This window comes from Myotis nattereri (genome assembly GCF_964212035.1).
Source record: "Myotis nattereri genome assembly, chromosome: 6".
In the NCBI taxonomy this organism is placed as follows: Eukaryota; Metazoa; Chordata; class Mammalia; order Chiroptera; family Vespertilionidae; genus Myotis; species Myotis nattereri.
Window position 1 is genome coordinate 92,580,934 of NC_138081.1, and position 25,262 is coordinate 92,606,195.

Genomic DNA, 25,262 nt, shown 5'->3' on the forward strand with positions numbered 1-25,262 from the left:
TATGGGGAAAATAGGTAAATTAAAAATTAAGAATCAGATATTATTTTAAATCAGATTAAAATGGTGAAAATGTATTTTTGCCCCTAATAAATAAACATTATCTACCTATTTCTATAGTCCTTTTGCAAAACTGAATTATCAGGTAAAAATTGGATATACATTTCATTCTGTAAATAAGAATCTAGGCAACGTTAAAGATACTTACTATTAAACACCCCATGCACCATGACCAAATATCAGAACTGGTCATCCTATGTACAGATTTTAAGATTAAAAAAAAAAAAAGACCACATTATAGTCTTGATTTTTGCACTGAATAACATTGACATCAAAATTGTGTTTTGCTATAGTTGTTCATATGCCAGTGCACCTACTGCGCGTACAGCTGCCTTGTAACACTGTTGGGGTATCTATACTACCTTTGGGTAACAATAATTATCTATAGTAAGGAAGAAGTGTCACCCATCCATTACTAGTGTGATCTATATGCAAGATCCACCTCTGGCTCTCCAGTTTATTTCTATATATTTATATATAATCTATATCCTCTACTTTTCTTTCCATCATAGGCACTATAGAAAAAGCATTAACCTCTTTCTGTGCGCATTAGCAGATTCTAACAGTATACAAAGAGATCTTGGCAATCTGAAACACATGTGTACCTTCTAAAGTGCAATTTTTCCTCAGGGAGGAATTCACTCACTGGGAAAGTCTAATTCTACCAAAACAAATATTGTGCTCTTGGAATGGTAGCATAGACACCATTTGAGGACATTTGTTTGTTTGTTTATTATAGCTCTGTAATTAAAGCAAATTTGTAGAGTTTCAAATATACAGACATACTCTTAGATAGAAACTTTAAACATTTTGAAATTAAATGAGTAACCCTCCCCTCCCTCCAAAGTAGGAATTTAGCACAGAAATGCTACATAGCATGGTTAGGGACATCTGATGTGTAAAATCTACTCTAGAATCATTCTCAAAACAACTTCCTAATCAGGTTTCAAAAGGATATACTAACTTCAAAATCTGTATTCTACAAATGCCCAAGTTACAGATCAGGACTCTTTATAAGGGCCCTTATCTTTTACATTTGGTAAAATATTAAAAGTATTGTCAAACAGACAATTCATCTAAGAACCCAAAGTATCTTATAAAGATAACTTATGACTAGCAGGTCACCATCATATATAGTAACAACAAGAATATAAAGTGTACATTTAAAAGATTGATGCATGCAGTCTATCATAATATAGTACATATTTTCTAGTCATGTGCACCAATTTATTGTGCTTCAAACACAGCAACAAGTATGATATTACAACATATATGTGTATACATCATAGTAGCATAATAAACTCAATTCTAACCAAAAAATTTAACTCAGGAACAACAGAACTTCACAATAGAAGTGATGATTCTTTTAGGTTTTTCTTCACTCTTTAGGAAAAAAAAATATGACTTTTTGTAAACATCTTTATCATTTTTCAACATATTACTGAAAACTATTATTCAAATAGTAAATATCTAATTGACATGGATAAAGTATGTCTAAACACACTAACACTTTCAGACAAAAACAGGCATTTGTTAAAAGAAATTATCATTATAAATATTTTCTATCTCGTATTTTAAGTACATTTTCATAAATAATGTGTTTAAAAGTGCTGAATATGATAGGATAGTCAGCAACGCCAGTGTAAACAGAACATTTTTGTTCTCTACTCTTCAAACATTTTTTAAAATCCCATTTTGTTAAACACTGCAACAGTTAAAATATTTGCATAGGGAATAGATAATAGCCCTTTTAAACGTATCTCCTGAATCCTATATAAATTAGAAAATTAAATTCACTTAAAAAAAAACAATTCTTAACATGTTTTAAGTTTATGGAAAAAGAAACTTACAATGCCAACCTTTCAAGTAAAATAAAATTTAAAAAGAAAACCCAAACTTATTTTTTTAATGTTTAATAAATTAAAAAATGAGAGGTAGTTAAAAATGACAATGAAAAAACCTATAATTTTAATATCATCCTTAATATAAGGCCAGTATTTTCATTGGATATAAATATTTTTAAAACTTTCATTTTAGGTTACTCAATATTATATTTAATAAGTGTAAGATTAAAAAAATAGCCTCCAGGGTATATTAATATTCAAATGTAACGTCTTGATATAAATATGACTCTGACTTTTTTGTGTTGGTGCACAATAGGATACTGTTTTCTTGAATGTCAAAAAGTGCATGCCAATGTCAGGCAAGTATTTGTCTTAAAGATTTAGTGAGACTTTAAAAAATAATATGGCAGCTAGGAGATTTGAGCACTGTACTGCCTTTCAGTTATGGATGAGAATTAATAGTTTGGTTTCAACATTTTTAAAATAAGTAATCCTTAAGATACGATGTGAAAACAGTTAAGGTCTGAAATAGAGAATTATCTTCTTTATAACCCTTATAAAACTTCTGTTAGTTAAAAACTTAGCTTTTCACTGGATTTCACTTTCAAGGAAAATATGCCACAGGGACAGATGTTTTTCATCAACATTTTTTTATGATGCTACATGTAGGCATTCCTTTATTAGATCCTTTCCTTATATTTCAAAACTAAGTTATCAAGCTTGTCATTTTTTCTTGCTAAAGTACATACATTATACAACTGTTTGAGAACTGGAGAGCCAGCCTTTAATAAATTAATTACAGTATTGGACATGTGATATATACATAGATTCATTTTCTTCTGTTACAATTAAAAACAATATCATTCTTTGATTTGTCATTGAGATAGAAGATCTTCAAATTATTTTGTGCTTTTTTTCTCTTTTCATCTTATTATTTTTTACACAACAAATGCTTCTGTAATAAAAATGCCACAGTTTTGGCAGTGAACAACCAGAGGAATCCCCCACTGGGATTTCCCAACAAACAGAGATAAATAGCTCTTTTTTCATGTACAGATATATTGGCTTCAAAATGAGTGTACTGAACACAGTATATAGCATGTTGAATACTATTGTTTACAATTTAAAAATTGGCTTTGTCTGTCTTAGATTATATTTAAAAACGCAAACTACAGCCAACTTTTTGGCAATTATTTCTGTAAGACCATATTGCACAAAAGTCCTTAAATACAGATATAAGTTATGTCACTGGATTAAATATTACAACAACTACATGGCAAAAGAAGCAGTTTGACTTTGCACATGCAGTCTCTGGAAATACACTAGGAGACTGGTCATAGGACTACAAATACAGTTTGCTTGCAAGTAGAATGAGTGTTGAGTAAAACAAACTTAATTTGGCAATTCATTGTTTTATGTGGTATTTTCTCCAAAGTTAACCATGGATAACCTTGATAAAAATGGAGACAAAGACCATATGGTTTTATTTTCACAGTAGCCTGAGGAATGCTAAACTGTAGTTCTCCGGGAACTCCGTGTCTGATGTTATATGACAACTTTTATTTCCCATCCCAGCCCTCCAAAATGATTTCTTTAAGTGAAAATTAAGATTCAGAAGTAGAACTGGCAGTACTTTCAACAAATGACTTATATATTTGAGAGTTCAAAAACCTTGGAAAAGAATCTCTGTGCATTAAGGTATATATCTGAAGTTGGGCATCTTCATACATGTGAGGATTGGGATCCAACAGATTTCTATTGATCACCTCTCTAACTCGAGAGTCAAGACTGACCTAAAAAGAAATAAGAGCAATACATTAAATCATATTTTTTTTCAAATTTTCTCAATGAAATAACTAGAGGTTCATGACACTTCAGAGAAATTCCAAAGGATGAATCCAGCTACCTAAATCTGAAGGTTACCTTTTTCAAGGCTATATATAACCTTGCATACTGTTCTCCATCAAAAATTGAACTAAAAAACAAAAAGCAAACAAACAAAAAAACAAAACATTGTTTTTGACAATTTCTATTTATTCTTGGGGTAGCAGAGAATTCCCTCCTACCAGTATGTGACAGCTGGGGCGACCCTCTTTATGGAACAAGGTAGATATCTTGCAGAGCATAGTCCTCTGGAAAATATTGACATGTGTACCCAATGCTGATAGTTTCATATCCCAACAAGTTCTACTTTGTCAAGAGAAGGAAGTTCCTAACAGAGCAGAACCACAGTAGAGATTCTTTGTGTCTTAGGTCTACTTGGCAAGGCCTAGGAAACTATAATACAGTCCTTCCATAGGAATGCAAGCAAAGATCTCTGTGCTAAAGATTAAGCAGAGGCAGCTGCCGGTTTCACAGCCACTCATGGTCTCCTTGACAAACCAAAAACCAGAAGTAACCTCAGGGTCTTTAAAATTTCAACTATAAAAATGGGCAGAATTTTCCTTGGTCATATTGGTGGTACCCATCTGTTTATTTTTGTGGGTTTGTTTTGTTTGTTTGTTTGTTTGTTTTGTCCAAACTGTGATATGATTCTGACCAACCACTCAGAACTCATCTCCACCCTGTCCCCAGAGGCCACTGGCAGAGCATTTCTTATTAACAAGTTAGTTAGGTAATTAGCCTATAGTACAGGAAAGTTCAAGACCAGGTCATGCTCCCTGGCCACACATGGTTGGAGATGTGAGCTGTAAAAGCTGCAGGCTGGATCTGTGAGTTTGCCACTGAAGAAAGCCAGCTTACAAGGAAGGCCTTGTGATCCTACAGCGTGCTCTAGTCTGAGACAGTGAGGGGCTTGAGGAGCGTGTACCATCTGATAACTCTTGAAGAAAAAGAGGTAACTTCCTCTCTGTCCTGGCCTCCTTCACTGATAACAAAAATTTCATGTCTACACTGTCACCTTAGCATCAGAGTCGGATTCAGAAACTACGGAATAAGAAGTTAAGAGAATCTAAGATGGAACATTTCTTCCTTTCTTTTAAAAATTTTCTATTTCCCACCCAACAACAGTGTGTAGAGAGAATATTATGCAGATGCTATTAATTTCCCGCCCCCCCCCCCTACTTTTCCATCTTGAGGCAGAATAGTCTATCTGCAGTTACATGGTGGGCTGCGTGAGGGGGAAAAAATCTGGGCTCTTAGAGTGGGAAAGTATGTTTTATGTAAATTTTGAAAGGAAAATGTATCAAGAGCATGGTTTTTAAACTTAGCTGGGCTTCATTCTAAAATGTTTTTTAACCCAATTATTTCACTTGATTTGCTAGCTTCAGAGAAGAGATCCGAATTTGAGACCAGTGTTAACGGTTCAGTGTCAGTATGGCTTGGGCTGGCCATTGTGCTATACTCTTCTTGGAGATGAATCATAGCACCAGAGCCCATTCTTCCTTGTCCTGGACCCAAAGATGTCACCATTCCTTGTTATTTGTCACCATGTACTTGGTGTTGATTGATAACTTTTCCTGAAACGGGGCAGAACTGCTTGGCTGTCCTTTCCATGTAACTTAAACATAGTAATATGAGTAAAGTCATAGTCGAATGTTAAAAAACAAATTAAGCAGAATAATTGCTTGAAGTGGAATCTTTGAAAGGAGAAACATAAGTAGTAATTCAGAACACTCATTAATCAATATAATGTTATTTGAAAAACATACAGAAATTCTGTAAGTGTTTCCGTCATCGGTTTTCCTCACTAAATGCTAATCCTGTTGGAACTGGTAGGGCGTGTTGGTAAGGTAAGTGGAGAAAGATTAATCTCAATAAGTACATGTTCGGGGAACAGAGCTAAGCTCTGCCCTGAAATGGCACATTAGCAAAACCCTGCAAGAGGCAGACCATCACTGAGTCCTGATAGGTTTCCTCAGTGCTCACTGTTTTACAAGTAGTAGGGCACCCTGATCCACAGTTATGTCTCATGATGTACTCAAGTCTATACAAACCTTTCATATTTATACCTAAGTGTTTCATCACAATTATTTTTCAAAATCTTTTTTTGTTCTGGCTTCTTGTCCCATCCACTGTTTCAATTACACCCAGAGTTGGAAACAGTCCAAATGATGCACCACTCACATTTTGGTGTCCCCAGATTTCTGAGCTCTATAGTCCATGTGGAACTGGGCTGATTGATATACCCTTGGGATGGATACACCCTTGGGAGGATTTGTTAGGAAACACTGATCCATACTAAGTTTCTGTGGTCTAGCTAGACCAACTTATAGAGAGAACAAAAATGAAACATCTCTTGGCTGATACATATATATATATTCTTTGTCAGGGATTGTAAAAAGAAAAGTATTCTGTAATTATATCATCTGGGTTTTATTCTCTGTGTTGTTGCCATATGAAGTGATCATCAAGTACAAAGTAATAAAAAGTACAGAAATGTTTCTCAGCTTTGTATTTAAAAAATACCATTTGTGTTTCTACTTAACAGGAAAATGTTGGCATGGGAGTTTAAACTGGTTGATCTTACTCTGTAATGTGGTATTATAATAAGGTGAAGTATTACCGAGTGTGTGCCACTGTTTTTATAAAAGGTGCTTTTACTTTCAAACTGGAGAACTTTTTGTTACAACGGAGAAACGTTAGATTAGTGATAAAGAAGGAAGGTCATTTATTTCTGAAACAATAACATAGTTGAATATAGTATAACAGTTTTTCAGTAGCTGGAATGATATTATCTTTTTTTAAATCTTAAGATAGAGAAATAAAATAACTTGCTAAATAGAGAAAGTAGTACCATTCAATGTTTAGTAATCTACAACAAAAGCACATTTGCTATTTCCATATGAAAAGCAAAATAGTTAGGAAGATCCAAGATGGCTGTGATGTGGGTGAAGCTACGCTTACCTTCTCTCAGCCAAACTGGAGTCACAACTAAAATACAGAGAATCAACCTGAATAACCAACTGAAGACTAGCTGAAGAGAAGTCTTGTGACCAAGGATTTACAGAAGAAACCACATCAAGACTGGTAGGAAGGGCCGAGACATGAAAAGGGCTGGCTCTGCTCCCATGATGGTGGCTGAGCTCCCAGAGGGATATCTCAGCTGCAAAGGTTCCCTCTGAGAAGCATGGGGTCCCCAAACCAAACGGGGCTCCCCCCGCCCACAGCACCTGAGCAAGGAAGAGGTATATATAATGTCTAGTTGTGAAAATGGTGGAGATTTTTTCTGCCAAGGGAGATGGGAGTCTGCTAGAGACACAGGTTCTTTTAAAGAACCAACACACAAAATCTCATCTGGGGTCACTCACACTGGGATTCTAGCGAGGGATGGCAGAATGGACTGGAGTCACAAGAGAATAGACTGGGTTTTGTGGCTCTGGGGAGACATCTGAAAGGACAGCCACCAGGATACCTGTGCTGAGTCCCTCTCCTACACCACAGATGCCATCTTTCTTGGGTGGGGAATTCCCCTTCATATGGCATCAGCCTGGGGGAATATAATAGCCCCACTCTCTCTGAAATTCATGTTGTCCCACACTATGGAGCATGTGCCCTGCTGAGAAGTCTATTACCAAAGATTTACAGAAGAAGCCACATCAAGACTGGTAGGAAGAGCAGAGACATGAAAAGGGCTTGGTCTGCTCCCATCCATGTGTCAGCTGCCTGGGCCAGGGTATACAGGTCTGGGCAGACTCAGGGGGTATCAGTGATTGAATGGTATAGCTTTGGGGTGGGGTGGGGTTATTCTTCTCACTTACCCATGAACTACACTGGTGCCTCCCCTCTTGTGAGATCCACTAGACCAGTGGTTCTCAACCTGTGGGTCGCGACCCCTTTGGCGGTTGAACGACCCTTTCACAGGGGTCGCCTAAGACCATCCTGCATATCAGATATTTACATTACGATTCATAACAGTAGCAACATGACAGTTATGAAGTAGCAACGAAAATAATTTTATGGTTGGGTCACAACATGAGGAACTGTATTTAAAGGGCCAGAAGGTTGAGAACCACTGCATTAGTCCCACTCCCTGGGCTCCCATTGGACCATCCTACCAACTCATGATGACTCCACCCTGGAGACGTCTGGGCAGAATCTGGGAAAGGCTGAGTTCTGTGGTTCTGGGAAGGGGCCACAATCCCCATCTCCCTCCAGGTCTGACCAGCACCTCTTCCTCATGAGAGAAACACTAACCCCATCCTCCTGATTCCCAGGGGTCCTGCCCTGCTGAGATAAGGCTCCTGGCAGACTCTGGGACAGACTGAGTTGTGTGTCTAGGACAGAGTCATTCTTCCCTTGGAAAGGAAGAAGTAAAAATGTCATTATTTGCAGATGACATGATACTGTATGTAGAGAACCCTAAAGATGCCACCCAAAAACTACTAGAACTGATAAATTAATTCAGTAAAATATTTGGATACAAGATAAATATCCAGAAATCAGTTGCATTTTTTATACATCAATAATAATATATGTCCTTGGGCCAGAGAGACAAAAGAAAAAATACACAAATGGGACTACATCAACCTAAAACGTTTTGGCACGGCAAAGGAAACTATCAAACAAAATGAAAAGACAACCTACTAAATGGGAGAACATATTTGCCAGTGATACATCTGATAAGGGGTTTATATACATACTTTGTAAAGATTTATATAACTCAACACCAAAATAACAAACAATCCTATTAAAAAATAGGCAAAGGACCTGAATAGACAGACACCTTTCCAAAGTGGACATACAGATAGCCAATAGACATATGAAAACACACTCAATGCCACTATTCATCAGAGAAATGCAAATTAGAACCACAATGAGATATCACCTCACAACTGTCAGAATGGCTATCATTAATAAATCAACAAACAACATGCATTGGCAAAGATGTGGGGAAAAGGGAACCCTTGTGTAGTGGTGGTGGGAGTGCATATTGGTGCAGCCTCAAAAAATAAAAAATGGAACCACCTGACTCAGCAATTCCAATTCTGGGAATATACCCAAAGGAACCTGAAATACTAATCTGAAAGAATATATGTACCCCTATGTTCATTGCAGCATTATGTACAGCAGCCAAGATCTGGAAGCATCCCAAGTGCCTATCTTTAAAGAAGTAGATTAAAAAACTGGAGTACATTTACACAATGGAATACTACTCAGTCATAAAAAATAAAGAAATCTTACTTTTTGAGACAGCATGTATGGACCTGAATACCATATGCTAAGTGAAATAAGCCAGTCAGAGAAAGACAAGCATTATATGACCTCACTTATATGTGGAATGTAATGTACAAAATGGACTAACAAACAAAATAGACACAGACTCATAGATATAAAACAGACTGTCAGTCGTCAGAAGGGAGGCGGGGTTTGTGGGGCTGGGTGAAAAAAGGTGAAGGGATTAAGCAAAAAAAAAAAAAAAGAAAAGAGAATAACACAAACTAGTTGACGCAGACAATAGTCCGGTGATTACCAAAGGGAAAGGGGAGTGAGGGGAGGTAGAAGATGTACAGGGGGATGGGTGGTAATGGAAGGAGACTTGGCTTTGGGGTGGTGAACACACAATACAATATACAGATGATGTATGATAGAATTGTACATCTACATCATTTTATTAACCAATGTCCAATTTAACTCCAATAAATTCAATTAAGAAAGCTAAAAATACAAACTCACTGAGATCTGCACAAAGTCTTACACTAAATCTGTACGCCCCATCTCCCAGCTGCAGTATGTGTAAAAGGTGTTCCATAAATACATACAGGATGATGAAAAAAATAAAATAAAATATTTACCTTCATATCTGGTTGTTTGTTTGAAAAGGTTGTTGGTCAGTCAAAAGGAGTGTAGAGAGGTCAAATAACAAGGATAAACCCCATGGGTCTAACAATCTATAGTTTCATCTTGTGGCATCTCTGTGCTTCAGACTGTGGGACATCTCTAACACAACTTAGTGGGAGTGGCTCCCAGCATGGGTGCTGAGCCATCGTCCCCCTAGGACTCAGGAACGACTGGATGGCCTACGAGGCCATCGTGTGTGGGGTCCAGTGCAGGAGGGACTGAGGAGTTTCCTGTAAAAAACTCATTCTACAGGAACAGAAAGTTAAGTAGCACAGACAGAGCTGCCCTTGGGCCATGGAAATTCTTTTCTTAGTCCTCAGGGACTGGCATCTAAGTGGCAGAAGGAGGGGTACAGTGCAGCAATGAAGCAATGCCAGAGTTTAAGTGGGATGGGGCACAAGACAGCACCGGTAGGTTTGGCAGGATTTAACTGGCAGTGTTATTAGCAGTGCTGGAGACGCGGGCAGTGTTGAGAGGTGGCAATGGAAGCTCTGAAAAGGCATCAGTGACTTTGTGACAGGCCTCTGTGAACTTGGAAGCTTTCATTCCCATGGGGAGTAGGAGAGAGGCAAGAAGAAAAGCAAGTGACTTGTACATACAAACATATCCATTGGCAACTCCACCAACTAGTTGGGAGGAAAATGTAATGAGAGCTACAGGTTCAACATGAATGTGGAGGTAAAGGGAGGGAGGATGAAGACTAATCTTGCCAGTGTGAGTTGGGAGAACCTGGCTCACACTATGTTCTATACCAGCTGTGGGCAAACTACAGCCCGCGGGTATTTATTGAAATGAATAAAACTAAAAAAAAAAAAAAAAAAAGACCGTACCCTTTTATGTAATGATGTTTACTTTGAATTTATATTAGTTCACACAAACACTCCATCCATGCTTTTGTTCCGGCCCTCCGGTCCAGTTTAAGAACCCATTGTGGCCCTCGAGTCATAAAGTTTGCCCACCCCTGTTCTATACCATACCTATTCCTACCAGCTTTCCTACCCTATGGAGGAGAACATTAAGAAAGATGAATACTGCCTGGCTGGTGTGGCTCATGGTTGAGCGCTGACCTATGAACGAGGAGGTCATGGTTTGATTCCTGGTCAGGGCACCTGCCCGGGTTGCAGGCTCAGTCCCCAGTGTAGGGTGTGCAGGAGGCAGCCGATAAACGATTCTTTCTTATCACTGATGTTTCTATCTCTCTCTCTCCCTCTTTCTTCCTCTCTGAATTCAATAAAAAAAAATATATTTTTTAAAAAGGTAAATGATTACTGCCAAAAGGGTGCTGCCTTTCTGTGCTAGCCATTAAGATGCAATAGACATTTTGACTGATTTTTGGCAGAATTACACTAAAATGAATTTTCACTGAAAGTGCTTTTTCCTCATAGACACCCCTCATTAAGCAAGTTACGTTAATCCTTAGACAATTTTTTGCATATCATGATTAAGATCCTCCCATTTTTTCTGCAGTTTAATTTTACTGAAGTTGTTTAATTTAGAATTCTTTTCTAGGTAAAATACTGAAAGATTTTTTCTTTTTTGGTTATAAATCCATATTAAATTTTACTGATTATAGCTTTTGTCCCTGGATATATTCGTTTATAAATTTTATACATCTAAAGCAGCGGTTCTCAACCTGTGGCTTGCGAGCCCTTTGGGGGTCGAACGACCCTTTCACAGGGGTCGCCCAAGATCATTGGAAAACACATATATAATTACATATTGTTTTTGTGATTAATCACTATGCTTTAATTATGTTCAATTTGTAACAATGAAATTGGGGGTCACCACAACATGAGGAACTGTATGAAAGGGTCGCAGTATTAGGAAGGTTGAGAACCACTGATTTAAATAGCTGATTCTCCCATCTGTTTTGAGAAATTTTTACCATGAGCACTTTTAGCCGTATTTTGTGTCCATTATTTCTACTGAAAACAATCACAGCCTGCAAACACTTGTTGGCATTTAGTTCTTGGAGCACAGATCATTGGTAGGATAAAGGGCAGTAGCCATATTCTTGCTAGGGTTTAGATGATGGGGCAGTTCACCTTGCTTGTCCAAGTTCAGGCATGCAGTGAAGGTTGCTATTTCTCATTTGCCTCAAGTTCTAAGGTGGGGTCCATAGGAATCTATAGTCACGAAGAAAGTACTAGACAATGGAATAACCAACCAGCATGTTGTAGTCGGGAGAACACCGCATTTGGAATCAGAAGACCTTGGGCTTATGTTCTCTCTCCACAAGAATACAATTCTAATGGCCTCGAAGAGTCCGTTTTACTTTCTTAGGAATAAGTTTTCTTTGCTATAAAATTATGCCATCTGTCCTACTGGCTAACATATTACTTTGAGACTCATATTGGAATAAAATAGTAAGACCATTGACCATTTCACCAACTACAAAGTTTAAGCCAATGTTAGGTGACAATAATTGGCCATAAGTATGATGACACTTTTTTGATCAAACCCAATGTATTTAGACTTTGTAACAAGTTTAATTTTATCTAATCAGAGTGACCTTACCCGACTACCCCTATTCTAAACTACATCATTCGACCTCTACCTCCACCATATGTTTATCACAACCTTTAGTCACTTGTTTTGGACATGATTCGTCCGTCTTCCAAAAATGTGTGCTCCATAGGGATAGGCCAATGGTTTTGTGTTGTTGTTCGCTATCATATTCCAGACAACCTGCCTGCGACCTGGCTCATAAGAAATACTTGTTAAAAAAAAAAAAAAGAAATACTTGATAATATGCATGCACTTGATAAAGTATTTTTGAATGATGATATGCATGCGCAAAGAAATGAATTTAAGAAAATATAGTCAAATGAATCCTGTTTATAAAAACTGATGCAAATTATTGAAAATGCTAAATTCACATAGTTGTTTTTTTTTGAAAAGGAATATACATGTCCACATAGAATCCACATGCCTATCACACATGCATTTTTTTTTTAGATAATTCTAGTGTTTAGGTTTATTGCTTTTCCCCTCCCGGATAGCAATTGGAAATTTAGGATGAAATCAGAAAAAGCAAACAATTCTTATTGCTATAAAAATTATCATGCAGATAGATTTTGTAGATTTTAGAGCTTTTTCCATGCCATCACTTTATGAAACAAGCTGAGGCTGCAGAGCACTGAAGTGAGCTGCTCAGTGTCATTGGATGGTAAGTGGCAGATGGCAGCCCTGGTTGAAGACAATGCCATCACTAAGAGAATCTGTAGATATCTCCACACACATAGTTTTCATCAATGCAGATAAAAGCCTTACATTTGTTGCAGGGATTTATAATGATTTCTTTGTTCTATAACTCCTGCTGTTTATGGCTGGTAATACCTTTAAGCAGACTTTTTATTAAAGTTCTGTACTTTGTTGGGTTTGTCTTTTCAATACGTAATAAATATAAGCTGCCAGCAGCATCTGCCATGTGCTGCAGGGATGCCATTAGCCCGAAATTCCTCTTTACTGCCCCCATTTGTTTTTTTCTTTGAGGACATTGCATAAAAAAGAAAATTGAATTTTGAAGGAAATGCTATTTTTTATTTGTTTTTTTAAAGTATATTTTTTAATTTAAAATTTGGCCCTTCTCCTCTTAAAATGTATGCTATTGCAAGAAATGGTAGTTACATTGACTCCTGACTGCAAGCATCTATTTTATAACATAATGTTTGAATTATTAAAAGTCCATAAACACGTGCTCTTAAAACAAACAATGCAATGCAATTTTCAGCATACTGTCTCCATGCAATAAATAAATCATATACATATGAATAATTGTAAAAATGTAGACTTTCTCTACATTTAACAAAGTGAAACATTATTAACTCAACCCAGTTAATATAAAATGAAAGTCTCGTGGAGAAAAATGAAGTTCTGGTTAAGAAGGAAATCCTGATAATTTTTAGTATTTACTCACGACCACTTTATAAAGGATTCAGATGTTCATATTCTTTAAAGTATTTGGACTAAAGGGAAGCAGTTACCAAATTTCAGAGGCAGAAAGGCCAGATTATCTAGCCCCTCAATGGGAAGAGATTCCGACCCCACTTGGTGTGTGGTGGCTGCTCGGAGAACAGTGTTGTGAGATGTTCTGAGGTTGAATCTGGGGACACAGTTAGGAGGCCCGGGATTTATTAACCGTGTCATTTGGGGGAAGAGTGGAGTAGCAGTCCAAGGGCCTTGCAGCTGCGGTTCCCGATTTGGTTTACTCCTCTCCGTGCCCCTTTTGAATTTAGAGAACTAATCTATCCACGTCCCTCAGGCAGGTGAAGCAGAGCCAGGACTAGAATCCTGTGCACCTGCATACCAGTCCAGTGCCCCACCGCTGGCCAGTCAGGGCTGTCTCAATGCTACGTGCTCTCTCCAGCGCAGGCTAACAAATTGTAAAGGGTGATAACTCAGTATTGTCAGATAATGGGTAATGTGTTGAGGCTGACTAGAAATGGATAGAAAGGTCAGAGAGATGTAAGAGTTTGGAAAGGGCTCTGGGATAGCTACAACGGGCATGCTATACTGTATCAGTGAGTTAAGCCATTTGACATGGTTCAAGCGTAAATATATACTATATCTACACTGTGGCTCAACACATAACTTTTTAACCATTGTCTTTTATAATGGCAAATACCTAATGGTTTTGGTTTATTTGTTTTTGCTGAAAAACAATAACCAAATACAAGAGTGGGCAGAAGTAGGTTTATAATAATTAATAAATTATTAATATAAGAATAAACCCTGTGTTTCCTGTATTCACAACTGTAAACCCCCATTTGACTATCCCTTTTTGATTACTATGTTGACAGGAAGGCAATCAACTGGCTAAACAAAGGCACTTCATACAGTCCAAAACTTAGATTCTATGTTATGTTCTTTACAAGTCAGCATATTTACAAGTAACAATGATAAAAATTTAAATTTTACCTCTCTCTCTCTCTCTCTCTCTCTCTCTCTCTCTCTCTTTCTCTCTCTCTCTTTGTAGTATTTTCAGAATATTAGAGAGTGAGTATGACCTAATTACAGGTTTAAAAAAGTAAAGGAGAACATAGATATGACTATTACACTAAATATTAGTCTATTTAATTTAGCAAAGATTGTGTTTGTGATCAGGAAATATTATTTTAATGACTTGTGGGAAACTCAAGTTCAAATCTAAATTATGCTAGAACAAAACTCCATTACTCTCACAAAGAGAATGAAAATCCTATAGTTTATCTTTCAATAATCAATAACTATGATTTTGCTAAACTATGGCTCAAAGAAGAAGTAATTTTGTGAAAAATTAAGTATTTTGCAAAGCTCAGTGACATATGGAAATCAGGATCTGTGAGGACAATGGGAAAGTGTTTCCCATAAAAAACTAAAAATTAGAAAATGTTGACTAAAGTAAAGAAACTATATATACTTTTAACAGAAACTAAGTTTTCTTTTTACTAACATTATTTTAAAATGGAATAGTCATCATTTTAAGATGATATCTAGATTGTACAAAGGAATGGACTGATAATCTAGGCAATTATCATTTTAGGATGACACATATTAAGTATTACATATTTTGGGAAGAGAAATGGATTGGGTAAGACTCTGTAATTATGTATAACTAGAGACCCAATGTACAAAATTCCTTCAGCCCAGCCTGTACCCTCTCACAATCCGGGACCCCTTGCTCCTAACAGCCTGCCTGCTCACTCCTTACTGCTTGTCTCCCGCTCCTCAGCACTGCCATAGAGAGGGGAGAGGCTCCTGCCACCACCACTGTGCTCACCAGCCCTGAGCCTGGCTTCTGGCTGAGCAGAGCTCCAGCTGTGGGAGCGCACTGATCACCAGGGGGCAGCTCCTGCAATGTTTGTCTGCCCCTGGTGGTCAGTACATGTCATAGCGACCAGTCGTTCTGGTTTTTCCAACATCACGGTTGGTGGGCTTTTATTATATAGACTAGAGGCCCGGTGCACAAAAATTTGTGCACTCGGGGGGGAGGGGAGGGTCCCTCAGCCTGGCCTATGCCCTCTCGCAGTCTGGGACCCCTCAGGGGTTGACCACCTGCTGGTTTAGGCCTGCTCCCTGGGGGATTGGGCCTACGATGGCAGTCAGACATCCCTCTGGCAGCCTGGCAGCCCTCAGGGGATGTCCACTTGCCAGCAGGGAGCAGGCCTAAACTGCAGTCAGACATCCTTAGCACTGCTGAGAAGGCAGGAGGGGCTCCCACCACCACCGCTGTACTGGCAGCCATCAGCCTGGCTTGTGGCTGAGCAGAGCTCCTCCCATGTGAGAGCGCCCTGACCACCAGAGGGCAGCTCCTGCATTGAGCATCTGCCCCCTGGTGGTCAGTGTATGTCATAGTGACCAGTCATTCCCAGTCCTTTTGCTATTAGGGTCAGTTTGCATATTACCCTTTTACTATAAAGGATAGAGGCCTGGTGCACAGGTGGGGACCGGCTGGTTTGCTCTGAAGGGTGTCCCAGATCAGGGTGGGGGTCCCGCTTGGGTGCCTGGCCAGCCTGGATGAGGAGATGATGGCTGTTTGCAGCTGGTCACCCCCTTCAGGGTGGGGGTCCCCACTGGGGTGCCTGGCCAGTCTGGGTGAGGGGCTGAGGGCTGTTTTCAGGCTGGTAGGTGACTGAAGCTCCCAACCTCTCCTTTTTTTATTTATTTATTTTTTTTTATTCTGGGATTTATTTACCTTCTATGGCTGTCACTGGAGCTGAGAGCCAGCTTTAGCTCTGAGTCTCGGCTCCAGCTCTGAGACCTCGGCTGCTGAAAGCAGGTATCTGGGTTTGTTTGGCTTCTATAATTGAAACACTGTTGCAGCTCCAGCTCTGAGGCCCGGCTGGCTGAAAGCAGGTTTCTGGGGTTTGTTTAGCTTCTATAATTGCAACATTGTTTCTTAGAGTGCAGCTCAGAGACTGGCAGCGGCAGGCAGGGAACCTTGGCTTCCTCCATCACTGGAGCAAGCAAGACTCCTGTTCACTTCAGCTGTCTGGCTGCCGTCCGCCATCTTGGTTGGCAGTTAATTTGCATATCACCCTGATTAGCCAATGGGAAGCGTGTCAGAGGTATGGTTAATTACCATGTTTGTCTATTATTAGATAGGATTATGGGCAAGAGAAGCATGTTTCTGGGCACACTTTAATTATTTGATATAATTGCCATGCAATAAAATATTAAATTAAAAATGAGAAAAAAAGTTAATGTGCTAATAAAATCCAAGCAGTATTAGTTAAATGCTAAGGTTTTTGATAGACCAGAAGCCTGAAGAATGTATTTTTAGGATGCAGAATTATAATGGTGTTAGAAATACAAAGGCACCTGGAATAAATGTATCGAGGCTACACAAAAAATTCTCCCTACCTTGTTGCTATGAATACCTTTCTAATGTTAATACAGAAAATAAAAAAACAAAACAGTCTTTTTGTATGCAGTTCAAGGTTTCTCATCTTTAAGAGATAATACGATTGGCGTACTCTGGAATATCAATGACACTTATAATCTAATAAAAAAGTGAATTACTTAGGTATACCTCATTAGAGGTGAAGTAGTTTATATAGACTTTCAACCGTAGAGATTGCTAAAGTAGACATTAATCCATTTTATAGATTTCAAGGTAAGAGTGTAAGGCAGCTGGGGCCCCATCAAGTGTTAGAGGCTAAACTCTGGGAGCAGAAAAGTACGAGGTCAGGACATTTAAATGCTCAGGCAAAAACCACAGTGGCTTACGAGGGTGGTGTGCAGAAGACAAGGCATTCTAGGAACCTCTGAGTTCAGATGCTGGAAAGTACCTCTGGAGCTCAGCACCAGAGACAGACCACTCAGCCCTCCCTCCCCAACAGCTCTGAACTCAAACAGCAGGGACATTTCTCAGGAGCAAACTAATTTTTATAAAGTTAATGGAAAGGTGTTAATTTGTTTGCTTGAAATGCTCCTAATTTATTAGGTACATTGTGGCAATGGGAAAAATAGCGTGTACTTTCAATAACAGCAAAACTAGAATAAGTAAACTAATCCCATCTCTGCTCAAGATTTTAATGGATCATAGGGCTCATTCTTCAGTTCCGTAAAAAATGTATCATAAGCATCAACAAACGTGGCTGTTTGTGTGTGTGTTTGAGGCCCTCTCCCAGAGGTTCCCAAACTCATCTTTAGGTGGAAAACTTGTTAAAAGTGCAGGCTCCTGGCTATTTCAAACGTGTCAGATTCAGAAGTCCTGGGTAGACCTTAAGAATTTGCTTTTCAAACAAATGCTCCCGGTGATTGTCACACAGGTGATGCGGGGATCACACTTTGAGAAACACTGCCCAAAGCGAACTCTTTTCCACTTTAGTTCAAGTCACAGCAAATCGTATTTTCAACAGGCTTCCTAGTGTTAGTTCTGAGAAGCAATGAGACTACCACAGAGTCAGCCAGAGACAAATGATCAAAGCGTAGTGGGGAAGTCTAGCCTTCAAGCACACACGCAGGGGGATCCTCACAATGGACTCCCTATTTTCTCCCCAGGGAAGCCTCCTCATCCACCCACACCCCATGCGTTACCTGTTACCCGACTTGGACAGAAGTGCCTGTAGGTTCACCCTTGGTCTTAGGAAACTCAGATCAATATTTTCCAGTTGTTTACCTCTTTTGGTGATAGTATCGAAATGTAATCGTCATATATCATTCTGGCCTTTTCTTCAATGACTTTTTTGTTTTGCTCTTTCTTTAAGTCTTCACAGGCAAGCCAGAAAAGTAGGTTCTCTTCACTGTATTCTGTTCGGAGGAACTCTCGGAAAAGATTTCTTCCTGCCGGGGCCTTCATCATCTTGTCAAAATTTTGAGACCAGGACAAGACTTCATCTGTAGTGGGGTTTTGGCTGCAGAGAGAGAGAGAATGGGCCCATAATCAAAGGTGACTTTGACCAAGGTTTGGGGGGGGGGGGGGGGGGGCGGCGCTGAGGAGGAGCAAATAGAAATGCTATTCAATTGCTGCCATCTAGTGGTCATTGTCACTCAGTTCAGTTCGGTATTCTCTGGCAAATCAGCCATCAGGCCTAATGGGTCTTGACAAAAATGAGTGTGAGGCAAGCCGCATGTCAGGGAACCTAGTGTTCAAATAGCAAGTGGCTATACATACTATGCACGTGGTCACAGCGGATTCCTAATGGAGACTGGAACTGTTCAAACCTTATTATAGGGTGTCACACTTTGAATGATCATAAAGTCTGTATTTATTAACACAGTTCATTTTCAAAATTTAAAAGAATCTACCGGAATGAATGACTTTTTTTGTCAATGCCTGTTTTCAAATGGATGACTGCTCTGGTGCAGGCACTGCTGATAACTCGAAGCAATGGAATTGCAAACATCAAGAATCATTTCTTTCAGTATTTGTCAACGGTTGCTGGTTTTGTACAGTAAACTATCTTTTATGTATCCCCATAAAAAGTCTAGTGGATACATTTTCTTTGTTTAAAGTTTGGCTTAATGCATTATTTCAAATCAGTTAAACCTGAAAAGGAGTGAAAATTAAGTGAGCTATCAGCTATTAAAATGTATACACACTTTGAATAATTATCAAGGTAGTGTCTGTACTTCAACTGTGTTTTCGAACTTCCAATAGCATTTTAGGATAAATTTATTTTGTTTAAAGCTTAGTCTGGCTGAAAAGAAAGAAGTATCAATTGAGTTAACAGCTGTTAAAGTGTGTATACACATTTTTGGGACATCCTGTATATTGCACGTTGGTAGAAACAGTCTCTACATTCATTGTTTGAAGGGTAAACTGAATTTTTCATTTGCATCTGATGTAGATTTTCATTTTGAAGCCACAAGACACAGTTTCTCTTTTCATTTCTAGCAGTTTTTTTTTCATTTATCACTTGATCTAAAATACATTGTGTGCACTTGTCACATATTTTCCGAAACTTTAATAATGATTCTATTAAATACAGGTTGGGTCAAAAGTAGGTTTACAGTTGTTCCTGTGGAAAGTAATGCAATCTATAATAATAAAAGCATAATATGCTAATTAGGCCAGACAGCCGAACGACCTTCCAGACGTCCTTCCAGATGAAGCTATGGTGGTGGGGACCGAGGCAGAGGTGGTTAGGGGTGATCAGGCAGGCAGGAAAGTGGTTAGGGGTGATCAGGCAGGCAAATAGAGTGGTTAAGGGCAATCAGGCAGGCAGGCGAATGGTTAGGAGCAATCAGGCAGGCATGGAAAGTGGTTAGGGGTGATCAGGAGGCAGGCAGGTGAGCAGTTAGGAGCCAGTGGTCCCGGATTGTGAGAGGAATGTCTGATTGTCGGTTTCAGCCCGACCCCCCCCCCCCCCGAGGGGTCCCAGATTGCGAGAGGGTACAGGCTGGGCTGAGGGACCTCCCTCCCCCATGCATGAATTTCATGCACCAGGCCTCTAGTAATTACATACTCACAACTGTAAACCTACTTTTGCCCACCTTGTATTATAAATGCATTGTTACCCATGAATGGAGATATCACAGTGACAGAGCCCAGGGCCCTTACAATGACAATGAGGACTTTTTAGAAATCTACATTCAGGTTTTCAGTGACTACTTCCCTGGAGAAACCACCAGTTATTTCTCCCTTTGCTTATAATACATCTAAGAAGTAAAAGAATGAACTAGAGATTCTTATGGTTAAAGTAGAGGCCTGGTGCATGAAATTCATGCACTCAGGGGGTCCCTTAGCCCAGCCTGTGTCCTCTCGCAGGCCGGGAGCCCTCGGGGGATGTCTGAAAGCCCATGGGGAGCGGGTCTAAGCCAGCAGTCTGACATCCTTAGCGCTGCTGTGGAGGCAGGAGAGGCTCCCGCCACCACCACTGTGCTCGCCAGCCGTAAGCCCGGCTTCTGGCTGAGCAGCACTCCCCCTATGGGAGCGCACTGATCACCAGGGGACAGCTCCTTCATTGAGCATCTGCCCCCTGGTGGTCAGTGCACGTCATAGTGACCAGTCATTCCTCCATTCAGTCGATTTGCATATTAGCCTTTTATTATATAGGATTGATCTTGCTTTCTCATTCATTGGTCTATTTAATAAGTTTCCAACTTAGTCAAAGAAGGTATACATACCTTTTTGAGCAAGTATTTTAAACAGATTTTTGATATTCAAAACTGTCTGAACTTCCTCATTCATTTAAGAAGTTCAAAAGAAGAAAAATTACTATGAAGCAGCAACATTAAAACCTTCTCATAAGTAGAAAAAGAAAGCACTATAATTCCACAAATATTCTACTCGTGTTTTGATTTAATTCTATAGATTCAGTTCTGCATTCAACTTCTCATTTTGGATAAAATACTTGGATAGAGTCTGTTCTGAAGGACATGGGGCTGGATGCCAGCTGGGTGCCCTTCCTGACAGACTTAGATAATTCCATGCCTTTTGTGTGTGTGTGTTTTACATTGTTCCCACATAAAGAGAACAACTTCAGGAAATATTATCAGAAAAGAGAAGTCAGGAAATAGGGCAATTTGGGGAGCTAACTCATGGAACAATCATTATTTTCGAAAGAGAAAAGTCGGGCAATATTTTAGCTGATAGCTTAACATAGCTAATAGAAAAGTAAATGAAAAGCAATTGCAATCACCAAGATCTCCCAGCTTGTAAATTTATTTCACCAAACCATTTTGAGGAGTAACAGGAAGCAAGAGCTGATACTTAAGTACTGAGTCAAGGTAATCAGTATCTGAATACAAGAAACAATTATAATGTGAGTCACTCACCCTTCCTCTAGGACCTGGATACTCTCCATTTTGGTGGTAAGCGTGGGTCTTTCTGCAGTTTCTGCTCTCTCTTCATTCCTAACAGTGAGGCTGTAATGTAGCATAACACTTTATTTTGTCTAGGGAAAACCAATTATTGAAAGAAAAGAAAAAATTTGCAAGAAAACATTCCACAGAAGAATTTTACTTTCAACGATGTGAGAATATTTAGTGTACAAAAAGAGCAATGCCATTTTTAAATGATGGGTAAGCCCCTTTCAACTAAGGGAAAGAGAATAATTATTTAATCAAATTATAAAATAAACCAGAACTCAAAAACGGATACCATTATACATTCTGACTTCATCCTTACATAATTTAAATTACTTAAAATCCCTGAGATACCTACATGATTATATGCTTTGATAGATTTTCCCCCATGGATACCATCCTTCCTCCATCCACTCAAGTTGGAACTACTGGATTTATATTTGACTCTGTTTTTGCCCTTTCACCCTAGTTAATCAATTTCTGATGCCTCCAGAGGTTCTGAATAGGAGAGCATTGGATGAGAGGAATCTCTGTGTCTCTGGACATAAATTTAGGAATTCTATAGGATTACAGGAGCCAGGGCAATCCCATGCACAGTAGTTCACAACAAGACTGAGAATGGTCTGATTCAGGCTCACTGTAACTGAGTAGCCCCTTAAGGTGGAAGATCCAAGGTTCTAGATGCAGACTAGACATAATGAGGGAGATTTTGGGCAGATGCTAAGAAGCAGGTGGGGAGGATGACTTGGAAAAGTTAAGCTACTGGCTTAGCAAACGGATCCCTTTATGTAGAAGCTGAGGAGCTTCACAGGAGCCTGTCAGGTGGGAAAAGAAGTTCCGACAGCATCTTTCTTTTATCCATTCGTTCATTATTCCAACAAGAAGATACGGGAACTGTGATTTTCCGGTGCCTGTTATATGCCAGGCACTGTCCTTTTATCTCTTATCATCCCCATTTTATAGATGAGCAGTGAATCACAGAGCTGTGTGTTACATGGGCCCAAAGTCAGACACTAACTATGGGTATGGTTGGAATTTGAACCTGATTCTGGCAAATGACCTTGCTGATTTTATTGAGTAACTATTATGAACCATGCTCCCTGACAGGCACTGACACAACACACTACTCACTATGTGAATGAAGAAAAGGGTCACTCCATATGGTTGTGGTGGAAAGAAGGAGTGTAGTGGGAGAAAGCTTCCAGCAAGTAGTTACTCTTAATCTGTAAAGTTTGGCATTTGGCAAGGGAAGCAGAGAAAATGTCTCATGAATTCCTCCTTTCATTATCAGGTGCAGGGGTGAGGGTGGAGAGAATGGAGCAACGGGCAGAATTTAAGCAAGAGAGAAATTAATGATGCCAAATGTATAAAATATGAAAATTTTTGATACATTCTAGAACAGTGGTTCTCAACCTTCCTAATGCCGCGACCCTTTAATACAGTTCCTCATGTTGTGGTGACCCCCAACCATAAAATTATTTTCGTTGCTACTTCATAACTGTAATTTTGCTACTGTTATGAATTGTAATATAAATGTCTGATATACAGGATGTATTTTCATTGTTACAAATTGAACATGATTAAAGCATAGTGATTAATCACAAAAACGATTTGTAGTTTTATGTGTTTTCTGATGGTCTTAGGCGACCCCTGTGAAAGGGTCTTTTGACCCCCAGAGGGGTCACAACCCACAGGTTGAGAACCGCTATTCTAGAACGATCATATTTAAATAGGAAATGAATGCTCATTCTGCCAAGCTTTACTGAGCTTATATATGTGTGTGTATACACACACATCGTGAGGTCCTATAAAAAGTATAGGAAAAAAAAGTTTGCTTCTGTTGATTAAATAATACATTTAAAATTATTTTTGTTACATTTTCACACAAGTGCAGTGTGACACACAAATGCAAGAATTCTCCATTTTATACAACATCTTAAAATAATTTTTTTCTCTATGGTGTCTGCTGTGGAATATTAAATCTGGAATCCACACGCATGATTGACAAGTTTCTGAACATGAATTCTGGCTCTCCTATCTGTTTCTGTGATATTTACAAACATCCCAAATGCCACCATATTAGAGTGATCATTATGAAATATTGGGTTGTGTTTATATCTTTCATTTCTTACAGATGGTAAAATATGGACTCACATATGTATTAAAGTGACTTAATATAGACATTTAATAAGTGCTTAACTGTCCACTGTTTGCTCCATTTCTTGACATAATATTGGACACAAAATAGTCCTGTAGAGAGAAACTGACAAGTGTCCTGTTAATCAACCAATTCTTAAAAAATCAGTTTCAAAGTTTTATTTGTCAAGAACCACTGATAATGCCATTTTAAGATAAAAAGAAATGGAGAAAATGATAGGAAAGTTGCTACTAGACTGCCATTTATGTCTTGGGAATGACTAATGTCTGTCCCCAATTTCATTTAGTCTTGCTCTAAGTAATACAGTGGGTTTTGTTAAGATAAAGTTGCTTTAGATCAACATATACATGTTGTATGTGCTTGAGAAAAGCTCTAAAAGAAAAACATCAAGTTTAACAATAATGAGGAGTCATGTGGAAACTTTTTACTTTTACAGTGTTTGTAACATTTTAAACGAACGAACCTTTCTACGTTTTAAACAACTAAAGCTATAAATAGAACAGAATGCATATACAATGCTCACAGTGGGAGTCTTGATCAAGCTTAAATATTTAAGGAAGAGGATGCCAATAACCTAGGCTAAATTTGCACCAATAAGCACTTATAATCCCATTAGACATTTTGGAGGATGGTGACTCTGAGATGGGAGAAATACAGTTGGTATGTTACTGAAAATCAGGATTTAATGCCTTCTTTGTGCACGGATGGACTTTTTGGTTTGTTTTCAGGGAGCTCGGAGAGTGGGGTGAGGAAAACATCGCTGGCTGCCCATTATAGCATTTACCTACTGATTTGTCATCATGGATACGTGCGGGGCCTATTTTGGAAGACAGTTCACTTTTGTAAGAGAAAACACCTGGTTCTTAGAGAGAACCGTTGAAATGGGCAAATAAGTGAAGACAGTGCAGTAGCCATGGTAACTCTGGGATAGTGGCTGAGCGCAAAGCTACATGTTTGTACAAAAACTCAACTGAGAGATCAATAAGATGGCTAAATTTAATGCACTATGACATGAAGGTTCAAGAAGGAACCCCTGTCATTGTTAAGGCATATATTCTAGTATGCTCACATCATTATTTCAGTGTTTCCTTTTTTATTTAACAGCTTCTGCCTCAAATTTCCCAGTGCAAAAGCGGGGTCAACACCCTTCAGCTTCTGAAAGAGAATCGGTAGGTTATCCTTGAAATGTTGCATTTTCCTCAATCAAAATATCACGGTGAAATAATACCACAGCTTTGTTTAGTGGTTGACAACAATTTATAAACACGCCTGAGACACCTGGTTTATGCAACATTGCCTGGGTTGGAAATTCAAGATCCCTGAGGCCATGGCCGAGTAGATCAGTTAATTAGAGCATCATCCTGATACACCAAGGTTGAGGGTTCCATCTCTAGTTCGGGCACATAAAAGAAGCAAGCAATGAATACACAAATAAGTGGGACAACATACGGATGCTTCTTTCCCTCTCTCAACTCAATAAAGAAAGATCAGTAAGACAGGCTGTGAAATCGAGGAGCTCTAGCAGGTGAGTAAGCATCACGGGGCATTGCACGGAGAGCTAAGAGGGAGGTTTGCACAGGGTGTTTTGCAGACACAGGCGCAGTATCTACAATTCTGCATGAGAGAACTGAGAAAGGCTTTCTAGAGGAGGTAATGATTAAACTGGATTGAACAACGAATGGGCATTT

General features: G+C 39.0%; 1 protein-coding gene across 4 annotated transcripts in view; it reads right to left on the minus strand.

Moving 5' to 3' along the window:
• Positions 1-2,539: 2,539 nt before the first annotated feature.
• Positions 2,540-25,262, minus strand: part of RGS17 (regulator of G protein signaling 17) — an 84,000-nt gene continuing 61,277 nt past the window's right edge. For 2 of the 4 annotated variants that reach the window (XM_081093894.1, XM_081093892.1), the window contains 3 exons: positions 21,387-21,476; positions 18,286-18,520; positions 2,540-3,694 (listed from right to left, as the gene is read on the minus strand). In XM_081093894.1, coding sequence (XP_080950020.1) covers positions 3,506-3,694; positions 18,286-18,520; positions 21,387-21,476 — 514 coding nt within the window. In that variant the 3' untranslated portion in view covers positions 2,540-3,505. The remainder of the gene's footprint in view (positions 3,695-18,285; positions 18,521-21,386; positions 21,477-25,262) is intronic. The other 2 variants (XM_081093895.1, XM_081093893.1) reach the window with 1 other exon arrangement.